Raw genomic sequence first — 22,005 nt, 5'->3', positions numbered from 1 at the left:
CCCACGCTGTCCCAGAAGAACATGCTTCACACGTGGATTTTTACAGAATCCACATTAAAAATAGGCGGCTATGTCATGCTAATGTTATCTGTGGAATGCCCTGCATTTAGACTCAGACTGAGATAGCGGACAAGAGGGTTGTGTCTGGAGAGTAAAGTATGCAGTTTCAAAATCTGCTTCATGTAAAAGAAACAATAGTAATACTAATAATCATTATTTATAGAATGCTGTGCAAAACAAATATACAAGTTTTCTTACATACTTTACCCCAAAGAGGACAAACTGGAGGATAATTTGCAATTTATGAGCTGTGAAATCCTGTCAAATTATTTAGACAAGCTTAAATTACTTAATAGATCACGCAGGAAATTCTGGTTTTGTGACTGTTGTGATTCCAGTTTGTAAAGATCATTTTCACAGAACAGAGCAGCACAGGAAGTCATGACTGAAGCAATCGGCACCATTTTCGGTATACAAACATACAGTTCCAGTTGTGTTAAACAAGCTATTGCTGTTCTCTAGCTCCATAATTGTTCCAAAAAGTTTTACTCTACTCTGTTGGATCAGTTTAAGTCAACTGCAGCCAGATTATTCTGGCATAAATCTCTGTCTGATTAGCTCAAGAGTTTGAGCATGGCATTATCACTACATGGATAATGAGGTGGGGGGTTTCTTAATGAACCTTAAATCTTACTGTAAGATTTAAAATATGTGTAAAAAGAAAAAGAAAATACAGCAATATACATATATACATTAGAAAATATTAAATTATTGATAACAAAATAGTCTAATGTAGTTAAACTTTGCAATACACTTGCTAACTCACCAAATGCTTAGTTCGCATCAGACCTTCTCCGTCACCCTTTATGGATTTCTCTCTGTCTAAAAACAAGGTGCACTTTAAGCCTGCCCAGTGTGTGTGGGATAGGAATGCTGGGCCCATGGCTGAGCACAGCCAGCTTCCAGTTTGTTCCCACCCAGCCACTCATACAGTACCCATCCTGCTCAGTTTTCTTCTCCACATGACAGCTCTGTGGTGAGACTGTAACCGCTGTCTCCTCCTGTGAACCCAGTCTTCAGCTCAATGATAGGACGTGAGCAGGACGGCATGGCTGACTTGCTGATACAGAGCATGTCCACTGTATTTAAAGACCAGCGTCCAAAAGAAACTCACATATTATATGCTTTCTTCAGTCTGTGAGTTTCAGAGAGCAGTGGGAGAAGAAGCCAGAGTGTTTAATCACTGGCAATTTCAAAACAAAGCCAAGCCATAAGGAACGGGCTGCACAATGATGGATCCCTGAAACATCATGGACATTAAATTTGGATTACGCAGCATGACTCAGTTTGTCCTGAACACAATCACATTGAGTCAAGCTGATCTTGGCCTCTCAAGATGGTGAGTGGCTTTGCTCGTTTCTTCTGTTTCTCCTCAGAGTTCAGTTTCTTGTATTTGCGTCGAACAGAAATTCATTGTTGTTGGCACAACACCGAAGCTAAACCGCAGTGCTGTGGTATTTTGTTTTCTGCAGAGCAGTTTTTGTATTCATTTAGTGGTTTTGCCAAGAATCTGGCAACAGGCATTCTGCTTTACCACAGTATATTCTAGAAAGACTGGAAACGTATTTTTAGTCAGTGATGTAGAAGTTATAGAGAGCACACAGGGAGAAGTTGGTATACAGTGATATATTACTCTGCACATATGCTGAGTTCATCTGAGTCAAAAAACATGTTCGTAGCTGTAGTTTTAAAAAATAAACTATGCAGCATTGCTGTTCTTAAAAGTAATGCAATACGTTACATTACTTTCACGTCAGTCAGTAACATGATCTGAACACGGACACATATCCCTAATCCGGCACACGGATGATATTTCTTTTAACGTTCACGTATGAACACAAAACTGACAACACACAGTCAAGTTGACAACCAACCCAAAGAGTCATGAACGTGATCACCACAATGACTTGGCTTTAGAAACAAGTACATATAACGGTTTACAAAGCGCTTTAATTTCCTGACATCATATGGTAAATGTATCTGTATGGCTACTCTTCTCTTCCTCCTAAGCGTTGGCATTGTATCGAGTATCCATGAGAAATGAGGGTAGGAGCTAGTTGTACTGCTCCACAAGGCGATTAGCTTTGACTGGATCAATCAGAACTAATACATTTTTTTTTTTTCCCCTTTTTTAGTGTCGGTACATTTCTTTGTCCATGTAGTTATCATTTATCTTTTTTTCATTTAGTTATCATTTTGCTTTCATCCAAATAAAAAGTAGTTTGGGAGATTATTGGTTGTAGAAATTAACACTGCTCTGACTGGTCTGGTGTCAGCAAACCCTCAGCTCTAACACCACCTTGGATTCTTTGCTAGCGTTGTGTGTTTGTGCAAAGAGCTTCAGTTTTATTTTCTGTCCTGGGTCAAGTTTGCGCTTTACCATCACGCTCTTATCCTTTTAAAAGTAAAACTGACGTCTGTATCCCCACTCCTCAAAGGTTTTACGTGCTCCACCATTTTCCTGCACACAAACTGAAATAGCACAGGGGCTACGAAAGAAAAAGGCATGGTTGATAGGGGGGGGGTTTGTTCTTCCTACCTAGGTCAGCAACTATCAAACAATTACATTACATTGGTCTAGACAAATGGGAGGAACCAGTACTGACTTTGAAACTCAGGTTGCAAGTCTTTACACTTTGGAAAATTACTTTTGTCCTTTTTAACTGGTTTTATATTCACAAACAGAATTTATAACGGCTCCAGTGTGCCAGTAACAAAGAATCAAGATTGCCCTCGCTAGTACAGGTTTGGCATGACATTAACTTGAAACAGATACAGGACTGGAAAACTGCAAGTGACAGAAACATGCACACAAGCACAAACCACATTTAAAAGTCCTCTAAATTCCCACACATGCAAAGAATAAATACAAATGCTGCAGTAAATCTGAAAGGCACACCCTAGTGAATTCTCTGACACGCACAAGTCACTAAGTGGTTGTTATTTTACCCGGCATGTGACATGAGGCTGAGACAGAGCTGTCCTTTGTTTGGCTTACCTAAAACTGCAGCTGAATGGGGAAACCTGTTGGGCCACTCAGGTTTCAGCTCAGACATGAAAAGAAATGTCCACCCTAGCAAGAAAAAATTAGCCAGGATACAGTCAAACCTGACCATCTGCTCACAGAACTCAAGTTTCTGTAGCACTTGCAGCATCTGTGCACAATGCAGCACAGAGATATAAATCTTATTTATTTTATTTTCAAAAAAGACATTTAACAAAGATAAATTTGGTGTAAATACAAAATGCAGTTTTTAAATAATCATTTTTATTTATTAAGAGGAAACGACTATGCAACCTGACCTGCCGCTATGTGAAAAAGTAATTATTCCCTTTGTAAAATCATGAATTAATTGTGACTAAACACATTTGTGGGAAACCCGAGTTCAATTTTATTAGCTACAACCAGGCCTGATTACTGCCAGACCTGTTCAATAAAGAAATTGCCTAAAGAGAGCGTGTTTGACAAAGTGAAGTAGGTTAAAAGATCTGAAAAAGCAACACATCATGCTCTGATTTACACTCAAGAACAAATAAGAAACAAAGTCACCAACATCTGTCAGTCCAGAAAAGCCATCTTATAGCTCTAGCGAACCACAGTGAGAGCCATTATCCACAAATGGAGAAAACCTGGAGAGACATCCAGGAGTTCATAAAAGAACCCAGGACAAAATCTAAAGAACAGGTCTAACTTACCTCAGTTATAGTCGGTGTTCATAAAATGAAAAATGAAAAAGAGACTGGACCAAAATGGCATCCATGAGAGAGTTCCAAAGTAAAAACCACTGCTGACAACAAAGAACACAGAGGCTTGATGATCACCAAAACTAGACAGTGCACGGAAAGTTTTATCGATCCCATTTAGATTAGTCCATATCTTATCGCTCTCAGTCCACCTTTTGAAATGTCTGAGTCCTGTAAAATTAACACAGCATTTCATCAAAACAACATCATACCAACAGTCAAACATGGTGGTGGAGGTGTGATGGTCGGGAACTGCTTTGCTTTGTAATCCAAAACACACAGCAACTTCACCGCTGAATAGCTCAGACAAACACAAAAAACAATTAATCATGAAATCATCATTTAAAAACTGCATATTATATCTATTCAGGTTATCTTTGTCTATCATTCAAATGTGTTTGATGATGACTGTGAACTCTGACAAATAAGCAAAAACAAAGGAGCCAATGGGTTTTTTTTCACCTCACTGTAAATTTCTAGCGTTTAATACAAGATTATGTAAATTAACAGGGAAATGCTAATAACAAAATGACATCAGTCCACAAGGCTGAAAGGGAGATTGTCTAAAAACAGCCAGTGGGCACTCACAGGAGACAGCAATCACTTTCAGTGCAATGGTCCTTAACACAGCACTTAGCGGCACACTCCAATTGCTCAGGACAATTGCTTGATTGGACAACTCATCTCCATTTGTAGGGTAATCCACTGAAGAGCACTGTAACAAGCCGCAAGCACATGTAATGGAATTTGCTGGAACTGTGACTTAATGGCTATGACCCTGTGCTCAATTATTGGGTCAATAAAATTCATCTGCACCTCTATTGTAATAGTCCAACGGTTCAATTATATCAGCACTCATTCTATGATATTCTACTTTCATGACTCACTGCACCAAGTGTAATAGATGTGGGCTTTTCCCCAGCACAGGGTGCTTACTGTCAGTAGATTTCCATGGTCCTGGCACAGTATTGGTATAATTTCTGATTCACTGTGATGCTTTCTCTGAAAATGGGCCTAGAGAAGCCATGCCAAGACTGCAGTTAAAATACTCCCCACCCCAACCCTCCTACCACTTTCCCCCCCTCTCCTGCATCTTACTCTTTGTGCGGGTTTTTTTCCTCTACTTTTGCTTTGTGTCTGTATTACAAGTCTATCCCTCCTCCCATTCATCCGTCTCTTTATCTGACTAGGTTACTGACACCCAAAAAAGAAAAAGTACTCAACGGTAATCAAATATTTCTCAGTTTTCGAAGCAACTGAAGCAAACAGTCAAACAGAGTTGGTGACCCCGTTAATGTGCAGCCGCTCGATCTTCAAACCTGACTAAAAGCAGCAGATATTCTGTAATTGTGGCAGTGCGGCCCTCATGAAGCAGGTTGACGTGGGATTCAATAAGAGACGCTTCACGCGCATTGTACATCCCTCTAGCCTCAATTACTTTATTGTAAGCTTATGTCTATCGATCCCGTCGCTCTCTGTAAGCAATTAATAAAAGGCAGAGCAAAACAGTTGAAATCTGCTCCACAACACGGGGTAGTTGTGTATTTGTGTGCGTGAGAGAGCTCGTCTCACATTGTAACTACCTGCTAATTATATCTCCGCAGTAAACACGAAATTTGTAACCACACAACTGCAGGATATCATTAACTAAAAGGATTAGAGTGTGGTTCAGGCGGGAGGGCATCTGTGGCTTCTCCCGATTGAAAATGGACTAATCTAAATGGGATACATCAATAAAACAGCAGAATAAAGTTCCGGGCACTTAAGCCCTCTTGCTCGGGCTCAAAGAAGGGAAGACAGTCACTGGCTGGCAGCCAGCCAACAGATTAGAAGATAAGAAATATTATTCCATGGCACACCATCAGCTTGAAGCTATTTAAAACAGTGAGGTTTATTGATAATTGAATTACTTGGAGAGGGGGACAAGAATAGAAAGCTTAGAGGTAGATCAATAAGGAGCTACTGTAGTGGATGACAGTGCGGTGGTCAGCAGTACAGCTAGGGGGATGTAACGTGTGTGTCATCATGTGATAGCATATTTACAGTGTGTGTGTTGAAAGATGTTGTGTAGTGGTGCAAAGTTTCCATTTCCAGTGCTACATTTGATTAAACTTGATATTCAATTTGATGGTGACATATTCAGTATTGGGAAGGTTACTTTTAAAATGTATGTCACTACAGATTACAGAATAAATGCCCCAAAATGTAGTTTGTAGCGTATTCCGTTAAGTTACTCAATGTGAGTAACATATTCTGATTACTTTGGATAACTTAATATATCGTAATGCTTTTTACAACTGCATGAATGTACTATTGCTGTGAGAATTGTTACTATTACTGAAGGCTACTCGCCACCGAGCTAACATTGCTAAACTGGCGTTAGCTGAGGTTAGTTCACAGACTGCTTTCAGAACTGCACATGATCATTTGCAGCTAGCAGGTCATTAATGCTATCAAGCCTAACAGTCTGCAGTCTATGAAATAACCTCAGCTAAGGCCAGCTAGCAATGCTAGCTCGGTGGCAAGTAGCCTTCATTGATAGTCATAAATCACATAGCAATAGTACATCGAAGATACTGAAGTGGCACATATCCCAGGTAGCTACCACAAGTAAAACAAGGTAGTTGCAGTAGGCTAACGTTAGTTTTTAAAAAAGAACTTACTTCCAGATATTTCTTTAGGTCCAAGTCTTTTGGAGTCTGTTTTGCTGGCAGAGTTTGCATTGCACGGTCAGATTTCTCCCTTTCTTCTTTAAATGTGAAGTGGTGTTGGATTTTCCAAGTAAAAAATGCATTCCTGCCCGTGTACTGCTGTCTCTGCTGTGCTGGCCTCGGGTCCGTTGTGTAAGTGATGCCACCAACATTAATAGGATACTTACATTAGAGCCTCTTATTGCATGGTTTTTTTTTGGGGTTCCGGCAATGCGTGTAATTAAATTAGAGAGGGGATAGCCTAACATATGAAACAGGAAAAGACCGCTGTGTATCCATTTATTTCAACAAACTCTATTCTAATTGCCACCTTTTTAAACAGTAACTGTAACAGAATACAGTTACTCATATTTCGTATTTTAAATACATAACGGCAGAACATGTATTCCGTTACTCCCCAACACGGGACATATTGATAAAGGCAGACATCCAAATTCGTATTCATTCATCACTTGGTGTTTACAGTGCACATGCTGTATTTCAGGTGCTGAGCTGAAGTAAGATGGCCTCAGGCAGGATGGCAAGTCCTCAGAGCAGCTCCAGACAGAGCAGCTCACTCTCTTCATCTCCAATGAGGCAAGTAACAACCCAGTGTGCACACTTTGGGTCTGTACCTCATGTTTTAACAAGTAATGTTCTCATGTGTACTAACAACAGGTCTGGTCGTTGAAAGCACAGATACACTTGGTTTATGCAGGTTAGGCACTGATGTTTGGACTTTGAACAAAGGCTACAATGACACCAGTAATATACCCACTCCATGTGTCACTTCTTTGTCATAATAAGAATAAAAAATACACTCATCAATATTAGCTGTGCTTCCTTGAGTGGTTTTTACTTTTTCTCCCAATTTCATGCTGAAAGCAAAAAATAAAATGTGGAAAAATGTGAATATTGGGAAAATAAGTTGTAAGAAAGACATTCTTTTCTTTTTGTTATTGCTACTTAAAAATACAATGCATCTCTTTAACTGACCAAATGTTCAATGAATAATAATATTAATAACACGGTTTGTAGGCTACACCACCAATGTGAACATATCGTTCAAATGACTGATTATACAAGACAGCGGATGTTATATGAGAAGCGGAAATGACCTCAGTGTTCAATGCAGGCCTTGAATTCTGCATGTTATCTGGACCAGCTGTTTAAAGATCATTGCAGAAAAAAAGACAAATTGTTTGTTTGTTTGTTTTTCCATAACTTGTGTATCTGCAAATATACACATTCTGTATTTTTCATATGAAAGAAACTATACTGTGGTGGGGCTTGCTAATTTCTTGTTTTTGATTTATGTATGTTTTGTTTTGTTTTGCTTTACTTCATATGTTTCATATGTTTCATATGTTGTTTGTTTAATTTAAGACAAAAAAAAATTAATTAATCAAGAGGTAAAACTTGAGGGGGTAGGGACAAATAAGTAAATACTTCAGCCTACTCCTTTTCAAACAAATAATGGAATGATATTTTGGAATGATTGTGAAGGCACATGTTTGAAATGTTTGAAATAAAAATGAACTGAACTGAAATTAAAGGAACTTTGACAATGTGATAGTTCCACTAGACAATTTCCAGAGATCAGAGAGAACAATTTCCCAAGCAAATGGTTTGTTATTAGCAATCATACGCAGTAGTTTATTGTCTCTCAGGACTACTCATGTTAATATTGCGGCCACTGGTGAAGATGTGGAGAGCACTGTTCACCTTCATGCACAAAAACACAGCTAAACACCAACCTGATGGCAAGAAACTACCCTCCTGTTTCATCTGCAAATGGAACCTCCAAAAAAGCAGCATACTTTGGCCCCTTATCTTCTGCAGGTAATGCAGTGTAATGGAGGTGGTGTGAGAGATGCGTGCCACCTCTCATGGAAGCAGGGATTAAGGTTTGCAGTAGTGACAGGGTGCAGTTGTGTCATTTGTCATTCCCAGTAGATGAATGCATGAGGAGATGTTTGGTGACATTATTATTATTATTATTGTTGTTGTTGTTGTTATATCAGACCCCTGAGTTGCTGAATTAAGCCTTCATATCTGCCTTAGGATATATCTTCAACTTGATGTTTGATCATACTAATATTTGCACCTCAGTGAAGATCCCAGATCAATATATTTGAGGTACTCAATTAAGATAAGATAGATAAGATAAGATAACTCTTTATTGTCATTGCACAGTCATACATAGTACAGTAGTACAAGGAAATTGGAAAACTGTCCTACATCGGCACTACATATAACACAACACGACACAATATGACACATCACAATGCAACAAACAACACAACACAGTATATTAACTTAGTATAAAAAAGAAGAATAAGTGTATTTGTATTGCACACTGTTATTATTGCACATTAATTATTATTGCACCTTATTATTACAGGTAATGCAAAGGTCAAAAACCTTCCCAACGATGCAATCCCATGTTTGGATGGGTTCAGCTTTCCTGCCCATCCATAATACTGAGGCTACATAAAAAATAAACTTTACAAACTTTACTGATAAACGCAAAAAGCCAGAGCTCAAAATCTAAAATCCTGAAAAATCTGTAAGACACACGTGGCCAAGATGCTAAAAGAGACGTCCACATGTAACAAGCAGTGAGAAACTGAACTGACAGGGAGCACAAACCCACTAGCTGTTCTCAGCTGATCACTTCTCACTGTTGAGACACCAACAACACAGCATTCAGCTGGAGATCTGGTCTTTTTAAATGTGAAATTGGCAACTGTCAGTTTTTTTTAGCGTCTTCTCTTTTTTCATGTTTTATTAACTGAACTCCAAAGAAAACATCAAGGTTTTCAAACCTTTACGACTATGAAACTCTAAGTGAACTGCTGTCCTAGATTCCCCCACCCCCACCCCCACCCCCCCAAAAAACACCACTTTTTGGTCTCAAATGCAAATCAGCTCTTATCACACACAGTTTTGTCTCACAGTCGACTGACAGTCACACATGCTGACCCTTCTTTCTTTTAACAATTACAGAAGCTGCTTTGTCAGCATCTGTGGTTTAGAATATTTCAGTCACTGAAAATAAATTTGAATATATATCTTCTGACAGTTCGGTGTTTACTAATGTTCGCAAAGCGTCTCAGAAGATGCACAGTGAATGCACTTGGATATTGAATCAGGGGAACTCACACGCCATAGGCACACACACACACGCACATAAATAAAGGACAAACCGGTCTCATACTTATCTCTGTCTGTGTCTCATGTACAGACTCAAATATAAATTGGATTTGTGCTGCGCACGGTGCACTAACAGTCAGTAAATCAGCTGATGAAACGAGCCAAGTGGCTGAACTGCATTAAAATAAATTGCAAACACAGATGGGACACGTACATGAACTCAGCTAACAAACATCTCCACAGCAGAACCTTTTCCCAGATCGGCTTGTCTGCACATTCAAAGCCTCGGGGCGCAGTCTGAAAGTGGTTGGCGAGTCATTACACTGCAAACAGGTTAGCCAAGTGTCTGTCTCTTTATATTTGTTTGTGTGTGTATATTTCTAAAGTGAGTTGTGGCCGCTCACTTAGGAAAATTGGAAAAGTTGTCAAAAAGTGTGGCTTTAGTAATGTGGGGGAAAGTGTGTGTGAGACTAAGAAAAATGAGGAAGCAAACCAAAGTGTAAGATGAATGGACTGGAGATGGTTTGAGACAGAGAGAGAGATGGATCATATTCTAATGCCTTTTACATATGTCTGTATTTGTATGCGTTGTGCGCATTTAACACGGCGTGCTAAGAAGCCTGAGATAATTAAATTTGAGGTTAGAAGTCGGCTGAGACAAAGAGAGAGAAAAGAAAAGAGAAAAAACGGGCTGTGTTTTTTGTCTTAGGAGAATCTAGTCTTGGCTACACATAAGAGGCTGTCTGAAGCATCTGGGAGTCAGATGTCTGCTTCTCTAGCCAGGATTCAGCTGTACCAGTCAGAGGCCACAATATCCCCTTTCCATGTGCTACTTCAGGAGGAGCACATGCTCCACCTTCACCCAGAAAATCAAGGCGTGACTTGTACATTTAAATATGCCATTAGCCAGATGCCTTAACCATTTTCTTTGCTCATCTGTCACCTCTTGCCACAGTGAAACTATATTATATAGAAACCTCCCAGTGAAGCTGTTTCTGTGTAAAAGATGATTCCATTAAGCAATATTCTGGTTTCTGAGCTAAAGAGGAATGCATTAACATCCTACTTAATTATATGCCTCCATATTTAATTCTGTTTGGGACAAGAGTGTCCTTGTTTCCTCCTTCAGCTGAAGCCAAAGCCACAATGGCTGGGTCCTCAAAATCTAACAGCTCACTCTGCCCACATTTCCATTCCCTCTGCCTAGTTGGACTGTGGTTCTGTTGTGGTATTTAAGAAAGATTTCCATTTAGTTCCATTACATCAGTCATCAGATTGTGATATCCATGCACCCCAAACACTGGACGACAGTGAAGACCTCCTTCCTGCTTATACTGTCTTAAATGACTACCATATCAGAAGAATATGCAGCAAATAATCTGAACTGAATGCAGTCAGATCCCAGACAGACATAATGACACAAACCAACACATGTTGCTGTTTATTTTCCAAGCAAGAAACACTGAGGATGCCAGGAATACTGCCTGGAGTTAATGGACAGTTCCAGATGTTGGTTAATCCTAAATTCCTCCTTGTACCATGAGAGTGTAAATTCATAACATGATTTTTTTTTTTTTATAGAGAAAGCAGTCTGTGTGTTATCAGGTACAAATTATTTTGTTTTAGATGATTTTTTTGGAGAAGTCTAAGACACAAAAAGCTGATTTTGGCAAGTAAAGCAGCTTCTGAGGATGATACAAAGTGAGTAAAGATTTTTGTATGAGCATTTATTACATTAAATAGAAGTTCAAAGAACACAATCATAACTTATACTGAGCTTTGTGTTAGCTGCTAGCTAACAACTTGCTAGTTACTGCTAGCAAATATAGCCTGGTATAGGTAAGTTTATAACTGTGGTTGTTGGTAAGTGCTAACATTTCTAATTAGGTCACTATATGAACAGCAACTATTAGTTACCCTCTAATACAACAGTACAAATTAAACAAACTCTCAAAGTTAAGTTGATTTTGCCAACTTGCAATTGGAACTTTGTTTTTATTTTTATTCCGACACCACAAGAAGTCACGGCCTGGAACCAGGGCTTTCATAGCATTTTTACGTATTCGAAAGATGAATGACACATCAAAGGAAATGGAGATGCCAGTTTTGTCATTTGACTAATCAGTTGTCAGTGTCTGTTTGTGTGTTCGTATAGCTTCATTCAGTGTCTTGTGATTTTACCCGTAAAAGCAGAGGAGACTTATTTGTCTGTATTTTAAGACATGTTGATGTAATACACTGCCTTTAAATGTTCCTGAGCCACAGAGGACATCTACCCTTTAATTCAAACCATCTGTGTGGGATCCTTTTGCATCTGACAGCAGGGTTACTCTACGTGTAGGAAGACCATTCATCAAGCAAAGAGAAGCAGACATTACTCAACCTGCGGTCATGATCTGTGAAGTGTTGTACATAGTACCTGAATCACTTGAAGCCTCTAGCGATATGTGGAACAAGCCTTTTAATAGGCTTCCAGCCCTGAAGAACAAATTAGCTCCTGCTGTACAATAACTGCTATACTTGAGTGACAACAGGTGCTCCCGTGCTTGAGTTCACACCTGCCCGTCTGCTTCTCACTAACTAGCAAGCTCTCTGTGAACTGATACAGCATTAAGGGTGGGAATTGTGACTCTCTGTGATTTGGAGCACATTTATATTATCTTTTATTGTAACCATCTACAAGATGCAAGTGAAAGACCCACAGACTGGGTGCAAAGAGTTTAAAGTTTACAAAGTGCTTTCATGTGGACATGGCTATTTTTAGCCTCAAACAAAATTACTCACAGCCTCTAATGAGGCGAGAGTCCATACGTGTAAGTGATGCTTTTGTCATTTTTCACTGTGGTGGGTAATGATGTACCTCAGCAAAGCGAAGCTGTCAGCAGAACATTCCTTCTGCTGGGATGGTAGAGCACACAGAGTGAGCGTATTTTAAATGTTTTGACATGTTATGGCATATGTGATTGGCAGCTGCTTTGACTAAAGTTGTATAGGCACTGACCTTTGTATGAGAATTTGGCATAAAAGTTTGCCACCAGAACTCAACTTTCATAGTTTGAGCAACACTATGAAACTGATATTTTTGCTTCTGGGTGCCCCCTACTGTGAACACCCACTGTATTGTGTTAACTGCTGTCAGCAGGAAGATTGACTCAGCTTGTGTCCTGCCATCTTTGGTTTGAAAAATCTTGCTGGTGCAAGATTTGCTCTTACCTGACTTCTTGCTTATTCACTTTTCTTTTGTCTTCTTAGCTTCCTCAGTCAACTTCCTGTTTGGTTTCCTTGCAAATGCCATGGTGTCAATAGAATGACAAGCTAGAAGAAGCTAGGTCTCTATTCATGACGATAAAGACCTAGCTTTTCCTATAATTAGCTTTGGCCTGTAATCAATAGTTAATGGTGTGTGACACTGCTGTAAAACAGTTTTTCTAGTTTAGGTCGATGTACAATGAAAATTGGCTATGAGGCTGCTAATATAGGTCAAATATTCATATAATTTTCAACTTGTTGAGAAGTATCCTTGATGTCTAGCAAGCAAGCCTGTAAACTAATATGCAGTTACTTTGTTTTATTTTTATAAAGTTATCGTGCAGATGATCAGAAAAAGATGGCAGCCTCTATCACTGGCATCGCGTTTGCATGGAGAGAAAAAAAAAAGTGCCTTTAAAATAAAAACATGCAAAAAACCTTCCTAAAAAACAGTACATGCATAATGCATCTTCTTGCCTCAACACAACCCCACTTTTCAAAACCAACACTATGACATTCACACTCACTTTCATGTGAAGTGGATATGTGGGGTTTGATACTTTTTTTTTGTCTCTAACTTTCTGTTTCTGTCGCTTTTTATTTCAACAACCGAGTACCACGGCGGCTGGCTTTTCATTCGCCTTTGAGCATGGCAGTTTGGAACATCCATGACGATTTCCCTGTGAGAAAACATCAAACAGACTGTTTGTGACTGAGCATAGCCCAACTCTTACCCTTATCTTAACCTAAAGCCAACATAACTCTTCAAATAAGAAAAGCACAAGAACACACACTCGCAAACTGACTCTGCGGTCACAAGCTTCTCTGTTTCATAAATCTGCAGTGGAGCTAAGGGATAGATCGTTTAGGGGCTCAACATACAGCAGCAGCCTGACAGTGACTCATGCAGCAGAACTCCATGTGCCTCAAGTACATAAAAAGTTTAAGAGGGAATAATCTAAAAGCTCCGGTTATAATTCTCACCTGATGTGTTACAGGAAGAGTGAGTTCACTGTGGCGCACCAGCTCAGCACACCAGCCCGAACTCCTTCACAAATCCATAGAGGATTTGCCCTTTTTTTGATGAAGCTCAGCTACTCATCTTAACATTCAGAGATTGTCCCACTCTTTTTTTTTTTTTTTACCATCTACACTTTATATTTTTTAAAAACAGATTATGCATTCTCCAAGTTTACCATTTTTTTAAACAGCGGAACCTGTTGATACTGCGTGTTTTTCTATCCTTAAAGATGCATAGATTGAAAAATGGAATTAGCACCATCGGACAGTAGCCCATCTCGCGCCTACCTCATCATCACGCAGAATGAACACTAAAATGAAAAACCGACAAGAGCAGAATCGTGCAACAAAAACGCAGCTATCTCCTTTTAACCAGCTCCTGTCTCTTTCGTTGCCACCATTGCTCAGTTTTCTGCCAGCCAGCTGCCAGCAGATGAGAAGTACTGATGCTTCATCACTGCAGAGACATCCTGTCTGGGATAATAGAGTTGCTGTCGCCTGACCCTCTTTTGGCCCCACATGTAAATATTTGTCATGCCCTGCAAGCTGAAGTGCACCGCTTCCCCTCCTTTGGAAAACAAACCTATTATTATCTGCTTTTTTTTTTTTAAACATATGATGACGGGAGTGTTTCGGGGCTTTATTGGTTGTGTAAATCCAGATGGGTTCATCCTGGTGTGATGCTATGATATAACCGAGCAAATGGTTTTAAAATGACATTTTTGGACTGATAGAAACCAGGAGATTCTGGAAACAGTTTCAAATGTTCACATTTTACCATTAGGCTTTTTTTTTTATGTTTCTTTGTCATCCAATAAACCTCCCCCACCCCAAAAAAAGAATTAATAATTATCAAACCTTTAGCTTTGTGACTAATCTGCCACTTAGGTTGAATCACTGTGTTATTCACCGCTGCGTGACAAATCTCCAACAAAGGACCTTTCAAGAACTAGAGTGGTTTTTAAGAGGCTTTCAAATAAGCAGGAAAAAAACAGGAAACAGGATTCAGTAGTATTTTAAAGATATTAATATCTTTAATCGCCTAGGTAGAGTTAAACTAAAACTCATCTCATCTGATGATCACTCTGAAGCTTTTTACCCCACTTAGCAGAGTAAGCGGCATATTAATGCTTACTATTCTGTGCAGTTACTTATTCCAGTTTAAATTTATAGCTAATTACATCTCCATTCTCTTACAATGAATGAGATTTATCTCTGCTTCAGAGTTTCGAACCACTGAGCTGCCTCTCTCTACAGCCTGCACATTTTACATCTTTCGCCGCGATGCTCCCCATCCCCAGTTGGCAGATGACTCACTGAATGTATATTTATCAGAACATACATGCTTTGTCTTTCGTAGCCGACTCAAAATTTAAATGAATGTGATATAAATCTGCTGTTCCATTCCCTAGCACACATCTGCCCTCCAATCATGTTTAATATAAGATTAGCTATAATTAGATTTGTGGCTTGCTAAGGATTTATTCTTGTGTAACCCGCTATTGCTAAAATATAAAGGTCATTGCATAGCTCGAAGACATCACTTAATAATGATGGCTGCTGCTGTTCAATGACAAATCTTTGTTCTAAATGTAAACACAACAGTGCTTCATTCAGATGATGTCAGCCAATACTCAATACCAGTGCAATATCCCAACATGTGTCGCCAGTTGCCATTTCAAACTGCAGTCAAGTCAAGAGCCAAGAGGAAAATATTCATCTTCAGACCCTTTCCTCTGTGTTCCCTCAAAGCAAAGGTGGCTGTTGTAGCCATCGACCCATCCTCTTTCGGGGAGCTTTGCCTCGCGGGATGCTGGCCTCTGGATTGCCCCCTTAAGCCTCCCTTCATTAGGGTCATTGCTGGGAGAGATTGAAGTGGGGAGAGTGTTTGCTCAGTAAAGCTGCTTCTTAAAGCCATCACAATCCTGAGGGGAAATGAGGGATTAGACTAATGAGGACAGAAGATGGCTATCATCTGTGAATAACTGACCTTGACAACACATTATTGATTTGGGTATTTTAGAACTGAATACTGTAGTCTCCAGTGACTGATTATCATGATACTGGAGTTTACATGTATAACCTATATGGTATATGGATGGTTCCCAATTGATGTGTCGAGGCTCGCTGGTTCCTTAAGAAATTTTGTAATTTTGGGTTAGATTTTTCTTTTTAAACATACGTACGTACTTACATATGCAAGTTATTTGCTCTGTTGAAACCCATTTTAATATACTTAACATAATTTTGAGCATCATTATTTTTCATGTTTTTTTAAAATTTATTTCCAATTAATTCATTTCAATTCCGTTTTTTTGTTTTGTTTTGATATAGTGCCAAATCACAACAACAGTCGCCTAAAGGCGCTTTATATTGTAAGGTAGACCCTAATACATACAGAGAAAAACTCAACAATCACCCCCTATGAGCAAGGAATTCTTCAAAAGTTTTCAATCTGTCATGTTTCACGAAGAATGAAATACACACATGCAAGTACTACCAAAAACACAAAAGAAAAACTCTTTGCTGGAGGTCAGTTTTAGCTAACTAAAATTTAAGCTGTCACCTTATATCAGCTCACCTTATATTTATTGCAGCAAGATTTGCCAACAGGAGCAAGAACTCCAACCCATGTCCAGTGGTGGTGTACAGTTTGTGTTTGTTAGCTAGATCATTTTCTGACTCACAAGCCAGGTGCTCAATATTGAAGTGAGCAGGTTCCATCTTTGACTCAAACACTGTCCTCTCTTTTATCCAATAATGAGTAGCCTGCATCAGAGCAGATACACCGGCCATGATGGGATAAAGACAATTGATGTTTGTGTGAGGGATTAGCAGTGTTTGTTTTGGCATAAGAGATTAATGATATATCATGTACTTTTTCCAAAGAAAAAAGGAAAAAACAACAGGAAAATTATATAGAGATGACAAGGGTGGCACAGACAAGTAAGCTTCCTAACAACCAATTTGAATTTCCTTAATTTTCCACTGATTACCCATGTTATTTCTTGTGGAGGAGGCAAAGATGATCAGACTTTTTTCATGTAAATGTGCTTAAGCTACAGAATAGCAGGCAGGACAGTCAGCATTAATGATGTTCTCTCTAACATGACACTGCCCTCAGTACATAGTAACCAGTGCACATTCATTTCATGTATGTAGCAGTGTTTGTTTAGCAATATGTATTTGATATTCTAATTAATAATGAGAAACCAAAGAGCCAGTTGCTGTCGATTTAGTCTGAGCAAACAAGAAGGAGGGAAAGAAGTTTTCTTCGCATACCGCAATCAATAGATGGCAATAGAAAAATAGTCTGTGCCATCTTCCTTCATTTTGTTTGCAATGGACCAGATATACACAACAAGCTGAATAACGCTGTTGTATCACTAACAAAAATCAAAAAATTGGGACACCGTTGTCTTCAGGATTGCTGACTCACTTTTGGTCGAAGCTGGAGTTATAAATGAGAACATGCAGCATGTAAACATGGGGAAAACAGGGGATTCCTTGAAATTGTGTTAAATCTACATCCCTGCTCTTAGTTCTTTTGCCTCTGGTTTAAGAAAAAGTCCTGTTCACACTGAGACTTTTACATTAGATTACATTTTTTAATCTATTATTCTGTTTGTTTCACCCACAGTACCCGTGCGCAGTCTCTTCAGGTTGACTCGGTCCAGCGGTGGATGGAAGACCTCCGTCACATGACGGAAGTAGAGTGCATGTGTGTCCTCCAGGCCAAACCCATCGGGGTAGAGGAGGACTCTCAGCAGGGAGAGCTGATTGTGGGCTCTGGGGTTAGTGCAGGGGACCACGTGGCTAGAAACAACTTGCAGACGCTCCTTCGCCGAGCTTTGGTGGTCAGCACAGAGCTAGGAAAGATGTTTCAGCGGCTGGAGAAGGGACGCTGGCAGAGGGTCCACAGCACGGCTGTACGGGCAAACTGCCATGTTCGCTCACTGGTACATGAGTACAGTGCAGCTCGAAACACACCGCCAGAGATGCAGAAGGTGATGGTTGACTTTGAAAATTAGGTTTGCATACATAAAAATGTGCCCATTTTACAGTAATGAAAAAAACTGAACAATGTTTCTTTTTAACTGGAGCTGTTTGACATAAGCTGAGCTTACATTACTGAACATTATTTGCTCATCTGTTATCTACAAATACCTGCAGTTATACCCCACTGACAGGCCATTTATGTTTAGAACTGTGGAGGTCTGACCACTTAAATGTGTATGTTTTGTTGTAGTATGAGAAGTCTTTGCTGGAAAAGTGTATGGAGCTGACTAATATTACAGAGAGGTAAAATCTACAACGTTAATATACAGTAATTTAAAAAACTCCCAAACAAATACTTTGTTTTTCTAAATCAAACATTTGATTTGCACCCACAGGTGCCTTCACACTGACGATGAATTCTTCCTGAAATCCATGAGGGAGGCCATCCATGAGATCCTTACAGATGTCAGTGACTCGTTCAGCAACATGATTGACATGGCTTTAGCCAATGAGATCCGGGTATGTAGTTTCTGTATTTGCGCATATTCCGTTGTGTGCTCTGCAGTGTCATGTGTTTATAATTTTGCTGATAGGTTGAGGTGTTGCTTTGCCTAATTTATAAGAGTGTTGTAATCAGTGGTGTAAATAATTCAACTCTGAAGTAAGAGCCAAACAATCTCAGGGTTGAATTTAGCAAAGTTTGTTGTTATGGAGTGATCAAAAGAAAGAAGAGAGTTTTGGCGATGGGGAAGACCAAGATTTCCACAAGGACCATACATAGTTTGTGACTTACAGTTAGCACGAGGAGCCTGATCACCACGGCTACTTTCAACAACAATCTGGAGAAGAATGTGAGCTTCAGCTGGTCCTTAAGTACTGGATGGAAATGAGTGAATCCTAAAAGGTGTGTTCGCTGAAGTGTGGAGTCCCACAGCAGAACCTGCCCATCTCCACCTAAGAGTAGGCTGAGAGGAAAAGAACCAAAGCAAAACAAAACCCTAAATAGCCTCCCGATTAATAGATCATCGTTACAGTGTCATGTAGATAAATAATTTTTGTATAACTAAAAGAATCAAAGAGAACTAACAGGCTCATTTCAGACAATTTAAAATATAAATGGAAAGAAATTGTAATTAAAGTACCTACACATACCTACCTACTGGTAAAATGCTTCCACCTGGTGGTGAAGGCTATCATTTAAATTTTGTGGCGGGTAATTGCAACAAGTGCCTTTAATCATGGTGTACAGTCCTGCAGATACTGCTGGCTACTCTTAGTTCTTTTTTTTTTCTAGACAGAGAGTTAGGGGCAACACGAAAAGTTGCCAGTAATATTATGTCAATCAACCAATCAGTCAATCCTATAAATGCAGTCTATTGTTCTCTGTCCCACTTTAAGCAACACTGACTGTGATGCCGTTAAAACAGATACTGTGTATAGTAATATTTTGGATCCAAGCACACACACACACACATATATATGTATATATATAGTTACACTCCATGTTTGGGTCAGATAAGAAGGAGAGAAATTGTCCCTTGATTGTTGCACACTTATAGAAATAGACTTAGAAATGCCTGTCATGTTTGTGCTATCCAGTGGTTGTATCGAAATAAGATGACACAGCTGACACCATAACAGTATTAATGAGCCACTAGAAACAGATTTATGCATCATGTCGTTAAAAGTGATGATTTGAAATGTGTTGAGTTGTGAATAAAATGATAAAGATGTCAATTTCCTTGCAGGTTCTGATCAAGCAGATTGAATCATCGGACAGCCTTCATACCATTGGTAGTGCCATTAGCAACCTGCTGTCCCTAACCCAGGATGGACCTCAGCTCTGCAGCATCATTGCCAAGGTACTCGGGACATAAAAATAGACTCTATGCTATCCTTCTTACTACATTTAGAGAGCAACTGGGACCTTGCTTCATTTTTTTTTTTTTAATATATTTTTATTGATTTTATAATTGAGTAGCATACAACAATCACCTTCAAAAAGAACACAATAGAAGGTGAACGGCAAGTCAACAAGGTGGTGATACATCATACATAAATGTCAAGACAGAGTATACTTCAATTAAGGTTGTCCATCAGGCTAACGACCGGTTGCCAAATCTTATCAAACACACTCTCTCGGTTAGACAGGGTAAACCTGATTTTTTCCAGATGGAGTACATTTCCAAATGCTCTCAACCACATTTCGAAGGTAGGGGGTTTATCAGACTTCCAGCAGAGAAGTATCAGCTTTCTAGCCACAAGTGTGGTCATTGACACAACCTGCATCTCCGTCTTGTCCCTTGCCCATCCCAGTTCACACACCCCGAACAACGCTGCAAAGGGGGTACATGGGACCACCCTGCCAATGGCTTTGGACAAAAAATCAAACAGATGATTCCAAAAAGGCCGCAGCCTTTGGCATTGAAAGAAAAGGTGAGATAAAGTTCCTCGACCACTTGAACACTTAACACAGAGGGCTGAGACGTTCTTATATATCTTTTCCAGTTTAGTGGGAGAGAAGTGCAACCTATGCACAACCTTAAATTGGATCAAACAGTGTCTAGCATTTACAGAACTACAATATACATTCTTAATGCACTCTTGCCAAAGATCATCAGGAACATCCACCCCCAGTTCTTCCTGCCACTGCTCCCTAAAAGTATCAGAGGAAGGACTGCACATATCCAGTAAGGCCCTGTAAAAGCGGGACACAGCACCTCTAGTATAGGGCTCAACCGACATGAAGCTGTCAAGCACTGGGCTTCGAGGAATCAGACCGTATCGTGGAACAGATGCTTTGATGAAATGTCTTAACTGTAAAAATCTGAAAAAATGTGAATTAGGAAGATTAAATTTCACCCTCAGTTGTTGAAAAGATGGAAAATATCCATTAATGTAAATATCTTTGAGAGAACAAATCCCTCTTCCCTGCCATGACACAAACGTGCTGTCCTCCAGCCCAGGCCTGAAGGCATGGTTGTTACATAGCGGAGCATCCAAATACATTTTAGGAGCCTTTACTGTGTCCAATAGTTGGTTCCAAACCTTAATTGAATTTTGAACCACAGGATTTCTGCCATATAGTGTATTCTTCACTTTTATCGGGCTATTAAGCAGGGCCGGGAGACAAGTTTGTCTACAAGATAGGTGTTCCATCATCAACCATGCGGGTTGTCCTTCCAAACTAGCACCTGGAGCACACCTTCGCCAAAAAGAAAAAACATTTAAGTGTGCAGCCATATAATATAACCTAAAGTTTGGGAGTCCAAGGCCACCACAAGTCTTATGTTTAACAAGATGTTTTCTGGAAATTCTAGGAACCTTACCCGACCAAACAAAAGAGGATACAATAGATTCCAACTTCTTAAAATATGACTGGGGAACGCACACTGGAATTGACTGAAAGATGTACAAAAATCTGGGCAAAACTACCATTTTGATGGCATTAATCCGCCCCACCATGGAAATTGGCAATGTGACCCAGAACTCAATATTCTTCTCCAATTGTTTAACTTTTCTATCCCAATTTTTCTTTAAAAGCTGTGACACCTTACGCGTGACTGTGATACCGAGACATTCAAACATATCCAGCGCTATTCTAAATGGAGTACTATGTAAGTAAGTCATGTCCACCCCGTCCGACAGAGGCATGAGTTCACTCTTTGTCCAGTTTATCTTATACCCTGAGAGAGAGCCAAATTCGTTAATAAGTTGCAATAGTGGACCGATCGAGGTCTTGGGTTTCGACACGAATAAGACAACGTCATCAGCATAAGCGGAGAACTTATGAGGAATACCCTGATGCATAATCGGTTGTATATCAGAACTGAGCCGTATACGGGCTGCTAAAGGTTCTAGGGCCAGGGCAAAAATAAAAGGAGAGATGGGATCTCCCTGACGCGTGCCCCTGTGCAATCGAAAAGGAACCGATACATCATTATTAGTCCTCACCGAGGCCATAGGTCCTTTGTACAGAATTCTAATCCAATTAATAAAAGAATCACCAAATCCAAATTTGGATAATACAGTAAACCTATACGGCCACTCGACCTGATCAAAAGCCTTTTCAGCATCCAAAGCTATT

General features: G+C 39.6%; 1 protein-coding gene across 2 annotated transcripts in view; it reads left to right on the top strand.

Annotated features, from left to right (window-relative positions):
- The window catches only part of insc (INSC spindle orientation adaptor protein), a 61,389-nt gene that overhangs the window by 12,518 nt on the left and 26,866 nt on the right, over positions 1–22,005 (top strand). For both annotated transcript variants that reach the window (XM_085357715.1, XM_085357716.1), the window contains exons 2-6: positions 7,000–7,091; positions 17,560–17,926; positions 18,169–18,221; positions 18,314–18,437; positions 19,667–19,780. In XM_085357715.1, coding sequence (XP_085213841.1) covers positions 7,018–7,091; positions 17,560–17,926; positions 18,169–18,221; positions 18,314–18,437; positions 19,667–19,780 — 732 coding nt within the window. In that variant the 5' untranslated portion in view covers positions 7,000–7,017. The remainder of the gene's footprint in view (positions 1–6,999; positions 7,092–17,559; positions 17,927–18,168; positions 18,222–18,313; positions 18,438–19,666; positions 19,781–22,005) is intronic.

Source organism: Diplotaxodon limnothrissa, linkage group LG7 (assembly GCF_057381915.1).
Source record: "Diplotaxodon limnothrissa isolate DT_005_m linkage group LG7, D_limnothrissa_male_GT1.1, whole genome shotgun sequence".
NCBI classification, from domain to species: Eukaryota; Metazoa; Chordata; class Actinopteri; order Cichliformes; family Cichlidae; genus Diplotaxodon; species Diplotaxodon limnothrissa.
The sequence above is the reverse complement of the archived record's forward strand: the minus strand, read 5'-3'. Positions and strand labels throughout refer to the sequence as shown.